Source organism: Taudactylus pleione, unplaced genomic scaffold, assembly GCF_031769625.1.
Source record: "Taudactylus pleione unplaced genomic scaffold, aTauple2 ptg000391l, whole genome shotgun sequence".
Lineage (NCBI taxonomy): Eukaryota > Metazoa > Chordata > Amphibia > Anura > Myobatrachidae > Taudactylus > Taudactylus pleione.
Window position 1 is genome coordinate 6,891,526 of NW_028284792.1, and position 14,983 is coordinate 6,906,508.

General features: G+C 41.8%; 1 protein-coding gene across 2 annotated transcripts in view; it reads right to left on the reverse strand.

Moving 5' to 3' along the window:
• The window catches only part of CALN1 (calneuron 1), a 384,359-nt gene extending 370,872 nt beyond the window's left edge, over positions 1 to 13,487 (reverse strand). The window contains exon 1 of one of the 2 annotated variants that reach the window (XM_088445859.1): positions 12,888 to 13,487. Coding sequence is in view for 1 of the 2 variants with exons in the window: in XM_088445858.1 (XP_088301984.1) it covers positions 12,455 to 12,543 (89 nt within the window). In the remaining variant the exon portion in view is untranslated. Of the gene's footprint in view, positions 1 to 12,454; positions 12,544 to 12,887 lie in introns of those variants that run through there. The other variant, XM_088445858.1, reaches the window with a different exon arrangement.
• Positions 13,488 to 14,983: the final 1,496 nt, after the last annotated feature.

The following is a 14,983-nucleotide window of genomic DNA, read 5'->3' on the forward strand; positions in this document are numbered from 1 at the left end:
CCGTCACGCTCCGCATTCTCTAGTTCGCCAACCATAGTAGGAAAAGGGAATAATCTGACTCAGAAGAAACTCCCTCCTCCACTATATCGACAACCTTCTCAAGTGGACCGGGGTTGTTCACTTCTGGAACAAAACGACTTTCCCACAATTTCCAGAAGTGAGCAAAGTCTCTCCCCAATATTGCATCGTACATCAGACCAGGCACCAAACTCACCGAAACTATAGCAGAGCCACATGGTGTCTCGATGTTCACCTCAGCAGTAACATAATATCAATTATCCCCATGTATGCAGGTCACACCAACAGTTTTCCCCTTATGCCTCAAGTGGTTCACCAGCTCAGCTTTTATAAGTGTCACCAAGCTACCAGAGTCTAACAGTGCCTCTACTCGGTTGCCATCTACAGTGAGTACACACATGTGCTTATCAGTCTCAGCCTGCCGGCCAGCCATACAGGCTGTTTGTGCAAAGAAAGACCCCCTGCGGTAGACATGAGCAGTATCACATTGCATAGGTTCAGTTGTAAGTGAACAATTAGCGGAAATATGGCCGAAGTCACCACACCGGAAACACTGAATCATATTAATGTCTAGTCGTTTATGGGGCAAGAACCTTCCTGGCCTGGCAGGCCTGTCTCCAGGTTCTACACCCTCAGTCTTAGGTACATCCCACCGCCCAGCACCCTTCTCCCCTGGAACAGTCTTACCAGTGTCTGTGGGAGTTCGTCGGTGCGCCATCGGGGCTTGGTGGGGCATACTCCTCAGATCCTCAGCCACCACGTACCTCTCCACTAGCTCGACCAACTGGTCCGCGGTCTTAGGGTCTGCATGGCTCACCCACTTGCGCAGAGTCGCGGGTAATGATCGCAGGTACCGGTCCATCACGACCCTTTCCACGATCTGTGGTCCCGTCAGCGTCTCGGGCTGTAGCCATTTTGAGGACAGATGGACGAGGTCATGCATCTGTGAACGTGGAGGCTTGTCCATATGGAACTCCCAGCGGTGGACCCGTTGGGCACGAACAAAGGTGGTGACTCCCAAGCGAGTTAGGATCTCCTGTTTTAGTTTTTTATAGTCCTTGGCATCAGCCAGGCATAAGTCGAAATAGGCCTTTTGTGGCTCCCCAGACAAAAAAGGTGCCACCAGACTTGCCCACTGCTCCTGGGGCCAACTCTCCCTTTCGGCCGTTCTTTCAAATGCGCTGAGATAGGCCTCCACATCATCGCCCAAAGTCATCTTTTGGAGGAAGTGACTGGCTCGTACGGAGTGAGTGGTGGTGGGAGGACCCGTATTAACATCTCTGGGCCGGGCGACCAGGTGCTGTACCACCTCTTTTATGGCCTGGCTGTTTTCCGCGAGGGCGACCTGTTGTTGCCTCTGGGCTGTCTCCAAGGCCAACAGTTGCACCCTGGTGGATTCCTGCTGAGCCCTGGTAGATTCCTGCTGAGCCCAGGTAGCTTCCTGCTGAAGTTTGTTCGTCTCCTGCTGAGCTCTGGTAGATTCCTGCTGAAGTTTGTTTGTCTCCTGCTGAGCTGCTGTAGCTTGGAGCAAGGCCTTAATAATGTCCTCCATTTTGTCCTGGGGTGTAGGTTGGAAGCTGAACCTTGCCTCTCTGAGCATTGGCTGACGCCTCCTCTATGGGACTCCAAGGACACAGTGTTATTTCCACACTCACCAATTGGGTGTCTGTCCCTTTAATTTTTAAACGGAAAGTTTTCCTCTCGCTGCAACTTCAGTGTGTGTGGTTGCCCGCATTCTCCACCATATTGTGACACAGTTAGGTTAGGGGGTCCCTTCCCTGGGTAGAGGACTCCTTCCTTTCACACACAGCAGCTGGGAAACAGTACGCCAGACTGGATGCAAGTACAAGCTGGTCGGTGCCAGTCTTTATTGTACAATATCAGAAACAACATAAAGAAAACATAAATATAAATCCTAGCCCTGCCGGGGCACTAACTTCACAGGTAGTTCCCTCACTACCAGAAGCTGGCAGGGCCTAATGCCCTCGCCAGCAACAAAAGCACAGCACAACACTCACAGATAGGTTTTCCAAGTGTCTCTGAGCAAACTCCCTGTCTGCTCTCCCAGGTGTGACAATCAGCCCTCAACACACTAGGCTTATATTGGCCACTCTCAGGTGGAAAACTAACAAGCCTGTTACCAGGCTGCGAGAACCAAAACCTGGAGTGGCCGTGGGTGGAGCCCTCCCTCTCCTCTCACCCACAACCCCCAGGTCCCAAACCGGCTTTTCAAAAAGCCTAAACTCAAGCCTGCTACACTGCAGACTTTCTCCTGGGGATTTTAAACACATAGGACAGGAATCTGGGATAAATGTCCCTGTCACAGACCACTTTACCAGTGATCCTATCACAATATATAAAGAAGGAAGACAGGTTATATAACTGCTTCTCTCAAACTGAGTAGCCCAGGCACCTCTGATTGGCTGGTGTCAGTGAAGGGGGCAGGGGAGCACTGCTTCTCCCATCAGGAGGACTACGTCATCCTGAGATGGCAAATTTATTTCGAGAAGTGAAAACTGAGCTTTCCGTTCTTCTCTGAATCGTGCTCTCCATACTACAATATGGGGAAACAATCCTGACACGGAGCTGGGACACCACTGGGGAAATCAGAAACTTCTCCAAGGGATACCCCTTCCTGAATACAACAAAGCAGTGAAAAGCCCTGTTTACTCTTTGTGAAACAGGGCTTTACACTACTATATAAATAGACCCCTTTGTGCCAAAACATATGTATTTACCTGGGTAAAACATTTTTAGCTGTATATAGTAAGACTTATTTTACTTTGTATTACAAAATCTGCCAAGGTGTGAGCATGTCCATAAACTCTTTACCATGTTAGATTTTCTCTCTCTCTCCAAAACAGGGACAGAAGGGAAAGACTGTATGCATATACAGTGCAAGTCGGAATAAATACTGTCTATAGCCAGTGCTGCACAATACTACAGTATAAACGCTTTACAGGAATTAATAGAATTGTAAAATCCTGATTACAGTTTCAAATGTTCAAATTATTTTTTATTTCCTAAGATTATGTCTAGTGCTTTCACATGTGACATATCTAATACAGTAGAGAGAAGAAAATAATTCTGTGTATATGATAATAAATGGTGTGAATACGTATATGATCTGAGCATTATAACATACACGTGACGCTATTATATGTAAATATGTGCACAACACAAAACTGGGTTTATATTTGTAAACTCTTCTAAATAATATATGTAGTAAAAAGTAATCTCTGGTGTTACTGCTGATAATCAGCGCTTTCTTTTGTATAAAAATTAGGAACTAATGCACACAGATACCAATTCATACTTGCCGGGGAGGTGAAGCAGGTGGGTGGAGTTAGGGGTGGGCCTGACCGTGTCGCATCATTAAGCCCCACCCCCTTATGAAAATTCACCGCGGTTATGCGTATTTAAAATATGGGGGGGCTAACTGATGCGATTCTTATATATTTGTGTCATTAGTTCCCAACACTCAGAATCGCCGATCCCCTCTAATTTTCTCCCCATTTTGCCCACTTCCCTAGGAACTGGGCAGAATGCGGGAGAAGTGCCTACCCTTCCAGGGGTGCGGGGTCTTACCTGAATAATCAGGAGCCTCCCGCGAATTCCGGGAGGGCAGGCATGTATGTACCAATTACAGATTGTAAGCTTACAAGCAGGGCCCTCGTACCTGTTTGTCTGTTAATACCCAGTGTTGTTTTGTTACTGTGGGGGGTATTCAATTAGCAGTGATAAAGAGATAACTTGTTGTGTGTTACGTTATCGTGTGGTAATTTCACTTATCGGGTCTATGCGCGCTCAATTACAAAAGTAGCGTTACGGCATTCGCGTGATAATTCTTGCTGCTCTTACTCACAATAAGTGTAGGTAAAAATAGGGAACTCTGCGAGTAACCTAAAAAAAGGCAAAGTGATATAGAATACAGTATAGAAGTGTATTAGTGGCCCTAATAAAAAAAATTGGGGTTATTAAATTGTGTTAAATGGCTGGTATATGTATTTTTCTAAAACAGGCAAATAATAATAGAAATCAAGTATTTTTTTGGGCAAAATAAATGTTCTACTTAAATTGGGTGTGCATAAAAATACCTATAAGTGTGTATATATATTTAAAAAAAAACTTCAAAATACGCCTCTAACACCCACCTGCAATCTTAAAAACACCTGTCCCATTTCTACAACACTCCCATATACCTGTCCCACATCAATTAACCCATTTTCCTGCACTTTTTCACCCCAAAATGACATAATTATTGGCCAAATTAAGCTAATTAAAAAATTATTTTGCCTAATTAGTCATTAAGGAAGGTGTCCAAGTGGTTCTGAACCAAGTCCTGACATTTTTACCCTAAAATAGGGATTTTCTATAACTTTTCACCTGCTCAGGAGGCGGTGAAAACAAATTTGCATTAAATGCTTTGGAGAATTTTCACCTGCGAAAACTGCAGTTAATAGGATTGTGCAATAAAGTGTTTGTTAAACCCCTTTTACACCGGAGCTAAAACCCGGGTTATTGCAGGGTTAACCCGGGTAGCTCCTTGGTGTAAAAGGGGAGAGGGTTGGATCGCCGGGTCGAGTGACCAAGCAATCCAACCCAGGTAACTTGCAGGGTTTAACACAGGCGTAAGCCGATTGGTGCGGCTTCAGTGGCGCTTGGAGATGACGTCATCTCCAAGCGTCCACTTCAACGCCGGAAAAGCCGGGTCTATGCACACCCGACTACGGTGTGAATGGCGCCGACTTGGGAATGTCACGGGTCGGCGCCGGCTAAATTCCGGGTCTGATCCGGATTGGAACCCTGTTCCAACCTCAGGGTCAAACCCGGAATTTAGGTGTAAAAGTGGTATTACAGTTGTAAAGCCCTACAGAATATGGTGCTGCTACATAAATACATTTTACATACATAATAACGTGACCTGAAAACGCAAACAATTCCTGTGACCTGTATAGAAACACAAGGCCGTAAACACTTTTATAACTTTTGCAAATATCAGAGGTGACTTCTAATACCCAGAATAAAAGTGGAGGTGTATTATATAAATGATGAGTTTTGATGTCACTGCTTATTGTCAATGAGTTCCAAGCTCATCTCTTTAGTATTCATTAGGATGATATAATAAGAAATAATGCACACCTGCTTATAACATTACAGATATCAGAAGTGACATTAGGTTCACAAAACCAGGAACCAGCCTGCAGCTTTGTTCCATTTTATCATTACAGGGCTGGTCAGAAACTTCTAATATCGTCAGAATTAGCAGATTAACCAATATACCTATTACTGTCTGACATCATTAGATATTAAAGAAAATGCTATATTTCATGTGCACTTTAGGATATGAGTTATAGGATAAAGTAACAAAGATAATATACTTCATAGTTGTTATTCATAGCTTTTCATACACTGTATTTAAACAATACATATACGATTCATTCCGATTACCCTCCATCTAATTGACCTCAGCTACTGATTACACTACCCGCAATACACATGGGGGAAAATTTACTAAGCAGAGATTTTGCTGGGGTTTTGAAACTGCTGCACATTGTCAGGATATTGAAACGCCAAACCATTAATTCAGTGGTTTTGATGGGGTTTTATAAACCACCGTCAAAACCCACCTGTTTTATGGCAATTTTGGTTAAAAAAAAAAACCATAAAAAAAAACACCATTAGATCAGTAGAAAACTGCAAAACTGCAGTAAAACCATTGCATCTATCAGGACAAACATAAGGAGAGGATTTACAACACTTATGATAGCTCAATCATCATGCTTTGTGATTTCACTTTTCTGTCACAACCACCTTATTTTTTTAACGGGCTTGTTGGCATGTTTGCAGCGGATTCTAAACCTTGTCGCTTGGTAAATCAGGGTTTTCCATACTTGTAATGGTATAAAAAGCAATGTCATTCAGTATTCTATTTTAAAGTGTGGTTTGAGCTTAGTAAATCTGCGGGATTCAGTTCTGCCGATAAACCGCTACAAAACCACAAGAATTTGGGGGGGGTTTTGTCAAAAAACATCTAAGGGAAGATGTATCAATAATTTGATTTGAGAGAGGTAAAGTCTAGATTAACTATAGCAACCAATCAGCTTTTAGCTATCATTTATCTAGCACAGTCTATAAAATGTCTGTGGCTTTGCCCACAATAAAATCGCTTCTGCTGACATTTTTTTTATTTGAGGTGTTCTAGCTGTATTGCTTTGCATAGGTGTGGCCCATGTGACCAGCAGCACTATACAGACTGGTGGCAGCAGCGCTTTCACCCACCACTCACATCAATGTCACTGTGTTCCATGTACACAGCCTGCTATGTAGCCCAGGGCTGCAACTAGGGGGGGGCTGGAGGTGCACCCGCCGCCAGTGTCCTCCAGCCTTGTGCCGCAGGGAGGCTCCAAGCCGGATGCCCGCTGAGATGTTATTACCAGCGGGTATCCGGCTCCTTCTCTGCAACGCTGCGGTAGCCGGAGGCTGAGTTCTCTCCTGAACTCCAGCTTAGGAGTTCACTACTGTAGGGTCATTACTATATGGGCACTACTAAAGGGGCATTACTATATGGGCACTACTACAGGGGCATTACTATGGGGGCATTACCATATGGGCACTACCACAGGGGCATTACTATATGGGTACTACTACAGGGGCATTACTATGGAGGCACTACTACAGGGGCATTACCTAAGTGGGCATTACCATAGGTGTACTGCTGAGGGAGGCATTACTATAAGGGCACTGTTGAAAGGTGAATTACTATGGGGGGGATCACCCGGGGGGGCGCCAAATTACTGTCTTGCCCTGGCTGACAAAAATCCTAGGTTTTGGCCCTGATGTAGCCTATCCTATTCAAGTGAACGCGGGCCCAAAGCACCTCTACCCCACCCCTTACCGGCCACGCGCATTGTGCTACACTTATCTCTTGCATTGATGATATCAGTAGATTTTGTTTTTGTTATTGCTCAGAATTAACTTGAAGGATCGAAATTAAACAAAGTGCAGGTTATTTCTAGGAGTTTCCACTTCAAAATAATGCAGTTTTCAGGAAAATTTGTTCAGTAGTTTTTGTGCCAACTTGGAAAAAACACAGAAACAATGTTCTCATAATATTAGTGTAGATATATGACATTCATAGTAATATCTCCTTGTTGGTGCAGCCTCCTACACTGTGCCCACTGCAGCCTCCTGTTCCATGCCAGCAGCAGCCTCTTGTCCAGTGTCTGCAACAGCCTCCTATCCAGTGCCTGCAGTAGCCTCCTGTCCCATGCCCTCTGCAAGCCCACTGGTTGCACTTCCACTGTTTAGCAGCCTGTATTAGGAAGGGCACGAGTGGCAGGTAATGGCAGCGGGCAGATGGAGGGAATTCTTTTTGGATAAACTAAAAGAATGCAGCCTGAGATGTCACAGGGACAGTGTGTTAATGCAACCGCTGTCCCTGCAAAGTTTTATGCTGAATAGCTGAGAAAAATTACTGTGTCGATGTTGCATGAAAATATTCAGGACATTATCAACACTATTGCTGAATAGAGCCAATTGTTTGAGATGGTGTCATCTATAGTACCTCAGACTTTGCATTATCTCCTTAAACAGATTTCATGTACCACTTTCTAAAAAAGATAACCAGAGCAAATCAATTTCAATGTGATTTTTGTTGTGCTATCAGTATAAACTATTTCAGCTCCTACTTTAAAAGAGATCATCACATCAGCTTCCATTCAGTAAAAGATGAAGTAGTAGAACTGATGAAAATATATAAAATACCAGAGTACAATTTTGTCATCATGTGTAATAGAATATTGCATTATGTTCTAATATTAAGATCACTTTATGGTAACCCTACTTATTGCTTTCTGTGTATGCTACAAGTCCTACAGAGTTGATAATGTTGTTCCTCATTTTCATTGATTAGGTACATACTTTTACGGTATTCTGAGGCAATACAATGATATAGCAAGTGCGCACGGTGTGATCTTTTAGTTCCTATCAGATTATTTCACCATAACGGTAATGGTTGGACTGCATGATGTTTTCAAATAATCTACATTTCAAGAATTGGGTTCACCCTTCATAACTGTTTTTCCACAAATTATTAAGATATTAATAATATGATCTGAAAGTATACTACATTTATTTTGTCACAATGCCACAATGTCTCAGTGCTCAGAGTACATTTTCGTTTAAATAAAATCTTGAAATTTAATAAAAATTATTTAAGAATCAGTCTTCTTTTAGCTGTAAACTTTAAGAATAACAGAACCACATTCTATTATAAAAATGCAGAAATGAACCAGTCCAAGATACAAACTACAATAGACACCCAGAACAGTCTAGTCTGAGAACACGTTGAAAATGACCTTCAAATGTCATCCTTTAAAAAGAATTAAAAAAAATAAAAAGCTTTAATGAGACGAAATAAACTAGTATGAGTGATCTCATTTCAGCATCAAGTCACAATGAATTAAAGGGTAAAAAATTAAATCTAACTACAATTAACAGGACATCAGGATTCAGTATAAAGCTTTTTGTAACTGACTTAACTGTATTAACTGTATCAAATAAATACAAAAGAAATGGGATCATTGGCAGATGAACCCTGGAATCACACAAATATTCAGAGAGAAGCAATGATGAATTTACACAGATAAACATATAAATGTATCACCTATAGAAGGATACATAACACATCTAGATCTGTGTACAGATGACACTGAATACAATCATAAATATGTATAGGTAAAATGTCATTCTCAGAATGAATAACCTGAAAGGTAACCACAAAGCATAACAAAATTGAAACATTACAATGCACTAATAAAACTACACAGCTTCATGTCTCTCTATACACAGCAAATCAGTACAGAAAGATATTTTCATGGCATGCAAGTCACTGTGTACCTGGCAACTCTCTTCAATAAATATTAATGCAACTAGTATATTTCCAGTTATTTAAATACATATGAACTTCTTTAAGAAACACATTTTTCCCTTAATTATTTTATTTATAAAATGGGAGATGTGTTCATTTGCATGCCATGCTATTTTATATACAAATCTATATCCAATGTAAAATTGGCACCACAAGAGGTCTAGTTTAAATTAAAAGGACATAAATGATATTACACCATAGCTGTATGTTTAGGCTGCGGATGACTGACGAAGTGGAAGGTTGACAGCGTGTATACACAGTATAGTCCTACATGGTTATTTCAAGAACACAGAATGGCGCATTGTTTCTGCTTTATGCATAGCTCCAGGAAATATTCTCTTACTAAATGATTTTCTAAGTGCAAATCTCTGGAAACCTCAAATGCCTCATGTTTTGTCTCCCTGTTACTTTATAAATATTTAAAGTACAAAGATGATAACTATAATACACCAAAAATGATATTGATAGCACTTGACATCAGTGCTAATGACATTAATATTACAATACTATGATCACGTTACTCTTAATGCTAGTAGGCATAGATGTGATAAGGAAATTAATATGTATCGGACCCTAGTCCTTGGCATACAAACTTTTGGAATTATGATAAAAAAACACAACTATGGTATGTTGAGTGCTTTTAAGATTAGGGGGAAAATTTACTAAAGTGAGAGTTTTTAGAAGTGAGTTTTAAAAGTGATGTCGCCCATAGCAACCAATCAGATTCTACTTAACATTTAAATAGCACCTTCTAGAAGATAATAGCTAGAATCTGATTGGTTGCTATGGGCAACATCACTTTTAAAACTCACTTCTAAAAACTGTCACTTTACTAGATTTACCCCTAGGTGTACTTTATTAAAGCAATAAGTTTCCCCCTGTTGGCAGTTCTGTGTATTATATAACCACAATAAGCATCTTAAGGCCGGCCAAACACAGGGCGATTTGAAAACGTACACCTCGGTACGTTTTCAAATTCAGCCCGATGCATCGCATGCTGCTGTGAATGGTAAACGATGCATCTTACAAGATGCTTCGGTTACCTATTTAACAGCATGACGGATCGCAGATCTTACGGTTTTTCCATAAGATCTACGATGCCGATGGACGATGGCGGGGACACGCATCGCCGTCGTACAGCATGCCAAACCACATACGATGTGCACGTTTGATCGTTGCGATCGATCAAAATCATGCACATCGTCTAAAAAATCTTACCGTGTATGGGCCACCTAAGATTCATTTTAAAAAGTCTATACTTTATTTCTTTCCCTAACTGACTAAGGCTTGTGAAGGGCATAGATCTGCATATTGAGAGATAAGAATGTCTTTTGAAAGTAATTATAGTAGCTAAGTGATATTATCAATGAAATGCCTACACAATTACAATAAGCGCTACTAGCATGAGGTGAATTAATCTAATGCAAAATAGAAATAAAATTAGTTTAAGCTTCTTCTGTATGTTGTTTTATTGCTATGTAGTTGTTGTTAACTTAAGTGGTCATCATTTCTGTTTAAACATACCATTTAGCACTGAATTGTAATTCTCAATGTCATTCAATAAAATAATACATGACGCATGCAACCTGAAGTCAGCAATTTCTAAGGTTTCAAGGATTCCTCATTTAAGACTTGTCTGTCTACCTCACTGAGGAACCTGCACTCTCTCTTGAAGAGTCACACCACTATTAGCCAATCAAAGTTTTCCTCTTGATAAAGCTGAGTCTTAATCAGTATGCCACTGTGCACAAATGTTATGACTCATCTTTGGCTCATAGCAGAAGCAACACAGAATATGAGTAACAGCACTGATGCCTCAATAGATTGGCACTAGTTGTGTAGCTTTTATTCCTACAGGAAGCAAGTTAGAACCTGGCCTGGGTCAGCAGCTACTGGAAGTCATTATCATCTGAGAACAGATCTTGCTTAGATGCATGCTGCAACATTCTTGTTACATTGTCTGAGACACCTCACAGTGCAAAATGAAGGAGACATGGGGTTCTAGTGTAGGTTCTGTAAAACATTGAATATATTTGCACTGACTGATTCTTTTATCACAACAGAAAGTAAAAAACACGAATAGCCAAATCATTTTTAAAACAACACACTATACATAGTGATGCAGTGTTTACATATTCAGGCAATGAGCATTCAGCGATTAGTAAAACAGAAAATAAAATTATATTATATATATATATTTTATTATTTTTTTAATATATACACACACACCTTGCCTTTAAGAATTTCACTGTTACTGTGGACATTTTTGCATTGTGGGAATAGATGTTTGCGCCATTATTTTTTTGGTGACATTATTTATAACGTATTATGTTCAGGGTTGTATTATGTTTAAAGATAATAAATTATTATGCTAGATATGGTAAGGCACTGGTAAAACATTTCAAAATTAAAAGTAACCATTTATTAAAAATTGAACCAAAATGCTGCAATGACTGGAGTGTACACATAATTGTGGTATTTTGGGGTTACAAGACGTCTGGACATTTTGGTAGCAGTGACACAATGTATTCTATTCTGACAGATATTTTATAAACATACTGTACTCTAGTTGTTACTAGGAGGATTTTAGTGCTTTAGATGGGGTATGCTTCATTGCACACCATTAGCCTGTGTTTACCTAGACCAGAGAGCAAGAGCCCTCATACTGTGTAGTATATTTACCTTTACTCAAAGACCAATGATGTCAAGAAGAGGATGTGAGGAGAGTGTAATCACTGCAATTTGCAGGCAAGGAGCATCACATTGTATTCCAGGTGTCCACTGCTGAGACAACACCCACCGGATAAGACACTGGATAAAATAACAATGATATGTGGTGTGATCCATTCTGTCTTGTCTGAAAAGCACTATGTAGAAAGCTGTGATCCCTGTGTAGTCAGTGCAATTCAGTTCTCTTGCTCTTGTGGTTGTGTATCAGTTATTTAACCCTGATAATTCTGACCATTTTATCATCACAGAATACAATTATCCAAGCACTACAGCCAGGGACTGTGAACTCTGCACTGGACATTGCTCATAGGGTGTGTATTTAAAAAAACTGTCATAACACTCCATATTTCTTCTCAGTACACCAAAGACAAGAAGATAAAAGGGTACCTCTTACATTCATGCTGACAATCCCTCAATTTCCCTGATTCAGAACACATTATATATATATATATATATATATATATATATATATATATATATATATATATATATATATATTAGACCTATCTTTCAGATAGATAAATGCACACACACACACACACTGCCCAGTTAGCCATCTGCCCATAACAGGCTCTGCTGCTGGAACGTGTGAGACGACCAGCAGGGGAATATTAACATAACATAATATACATATATGAGCCTGTCAGATGTATATGACAGACAGGTGTGTAGTACTTCTCAGTCTGCCCCCCCTCTCCATACACATATGTGTAGCACACGGCATATGAATAGCTGGGTGACACCGGATGGGAGAGGTGTGGGTACAATGCTTACTGTGCCTCCAGTATGCCATAGTGAGGGGCAGCTGCCTGTGACACCGAGCCCGATGCCGGCTCCGTTACCAGAGAGAGGAACAGCTCCATAACGTCTACTTGCTGCAAGCCGCTGGTAGTGACTTATCATCAGACCTACTGGACACCTCCAACTACCTAATGCCAAGAAGACAATTTCCCTAATGAGAAATGAAGGCACCGTACAGCAGCAGCGCTGATGCAGAGAGCGGCCGCTTCCCGCTACTACTATGACAACAGGTTTTAGGGACCGGTGTAGTCTCCGCGCTAAAGAGGGGTCTCACATCGCCTATTAGTACATTAGCCCTAACCGGTGCTCAGCCCCGTGTGGTCCCCGCAGGCTGCTCCTGGCTAGAAGTCTCTAATAACTCATACATGTATCACAGATAGTAGTTACAGCCCGGGGGGCACCTTACCTGTCAGTGTTCTGCTAGCTGAAGGATCCTAATAGCTGTTCTCTTTGGTTCCCGGCTCTCTGGGGCTGGTGATCCAGGTCAGTGTCCTCTGCCCGTGATAGGGAAAGCTTAGACCGGGGCAGCTATGGAAGAAGTACATTCAGCACAAGCCAGGCATCTTTCACAGGCTCCTGCCCATCGCCACTTCTGTAATGCGTCTGTCACACAAGGGTCCCGATCATTCATGAGCTGTGTAGCCAGCAGCATTAATGCTCCATACATCCAGGGGCTGCGAAGGAGAACTACGAGTTGCACTTGCTGTAAACTCCATTCCCCTGACCCCACAGTGTCGGAGCTGGCTCTCCTATGGAGCAGGAATAGGCATGGGTCTGGTCCGGCAAACCCGGCTCACCTGCAGGAGGAGCGGGCAATTCAAAGAGCCGTGCGCGGTGCAGCAGAGCGTGGAGCGGCGGGGGGACGGGAGACGTTACAGCCGCCCTCATACAGCGCTAACACTGACTTACTATTGCTGGACGAGTGCTGCAACTGGTACTAATACTGTAGCTGCTGCTGAGCGGAGGAGAGGTGCACAGTGTCTCCCTGGCTGAGCCGCTCTCACTGGAGGAGGAGGAGGAGCAGGGGATGAGACTCACATGTATGTGTAGGGGAAGGCAGAGACATGTGTACACTGACTGATCATCATACAGCCACATGTCCATTGGGAGATCCAGGGCCAGTGGTGCTGCAACCTGTTATACCTGCATACTGCTGTACACAGCGTCAGGTACATCCAGAACACTCAGGATACTGCTTTGGCTGCCAATCATCCTGTCTCCATGCAAACATGCATGTGTCACAAGGATTTATCTGTGCCCTACGGAAAGTCTTAACAAAATATAAATAAAAAACAAATTCAGCGAGAGTTATATGTGAAATATATGCTAGTTTGATTCAATATAAGAAGGAACATCGAAGATTTTCCTTAGCTTTTCATTTTTTTATATCAAAATATATAAGGACGTATATGTTATCAAAAACTGTAAAGAAAAAAAAGTATATATATATATATATATATATATATATATATGCACATTGGTCACAAAATGAATACATTAATGACCCCGGAGCCGTAACTAGACATATTGGTGCCCTGTGCCAGAGAGAGCGTTGGCCCCCACGTCCACCTTCCAATTTTTAACTAGGGACATAAGATAGTGCACCTGAAAATGGGCCATGGCTTCATGGGGAAGGGCCAGGGAAGAGATAGATGCAGCCAGGAGATCCTGGGGATAAAAGAAGGGGAAGCTACAAGTGAGAATGATAATAAACAGGAAAACTGACATGCCAAAACAGCGGCCCCTGTCCTGCGGTGCCCTGTGCCATGGCACAGGTCACACTACCCTAGTTACGGCTCTGAATGGCCCAAAAGTTTAGAGGTAGTAATCACAGTTTTTCCTGAATTTGTACTGACTGAATTTTATGCCCGTTGAGAGATGGTATAAACTCTGGAGTGTCCAATTGAAACCATGCCTACCCATGGGTGCAAACAAGACAAAATGCTTAAATGGGGTTCAGTATATTAGGTCGACAGTAACAAAGTAAATATTCATAAAATCAACATGATTATCATGACATTGTATAAATGTCAATAGACATGTCAACATGTTCAGTATGTTGACACTGATGAAATGTCGACTTGGTCACAAATGTCGACAAACAATTTTTCAGGAAAATGTCAATATTAGCGTTAGTGGTTAGAGTTAACCCTAACCCCTAACGCTAATGTTGACATTTTAACTTTGTCATATGTCAACATTTTGTTTCATTATGGCAAGAGAAAGACTCTTTTGTGGTTAAAGTTAAAATTTATATTTACACAACACCTGGCGCTAATCAAATGGCAATTATAACTCAATATTAATTTTATCAGCAATGAAGCTGTTTAATTAATCATAGCAGCATAACACCATGGGCCTGATTCAGACCCGCTCACAAGCGCTATGCACTCACAAGCGGGTCGATGGTGGGGCATTGCGCACGCGTGGCATGCGCAATGCGCGTGCGCAAGCCCCGGAGCTAGAGAGACATTCTCTCGCTCCGGGGCTCACTACAAACTG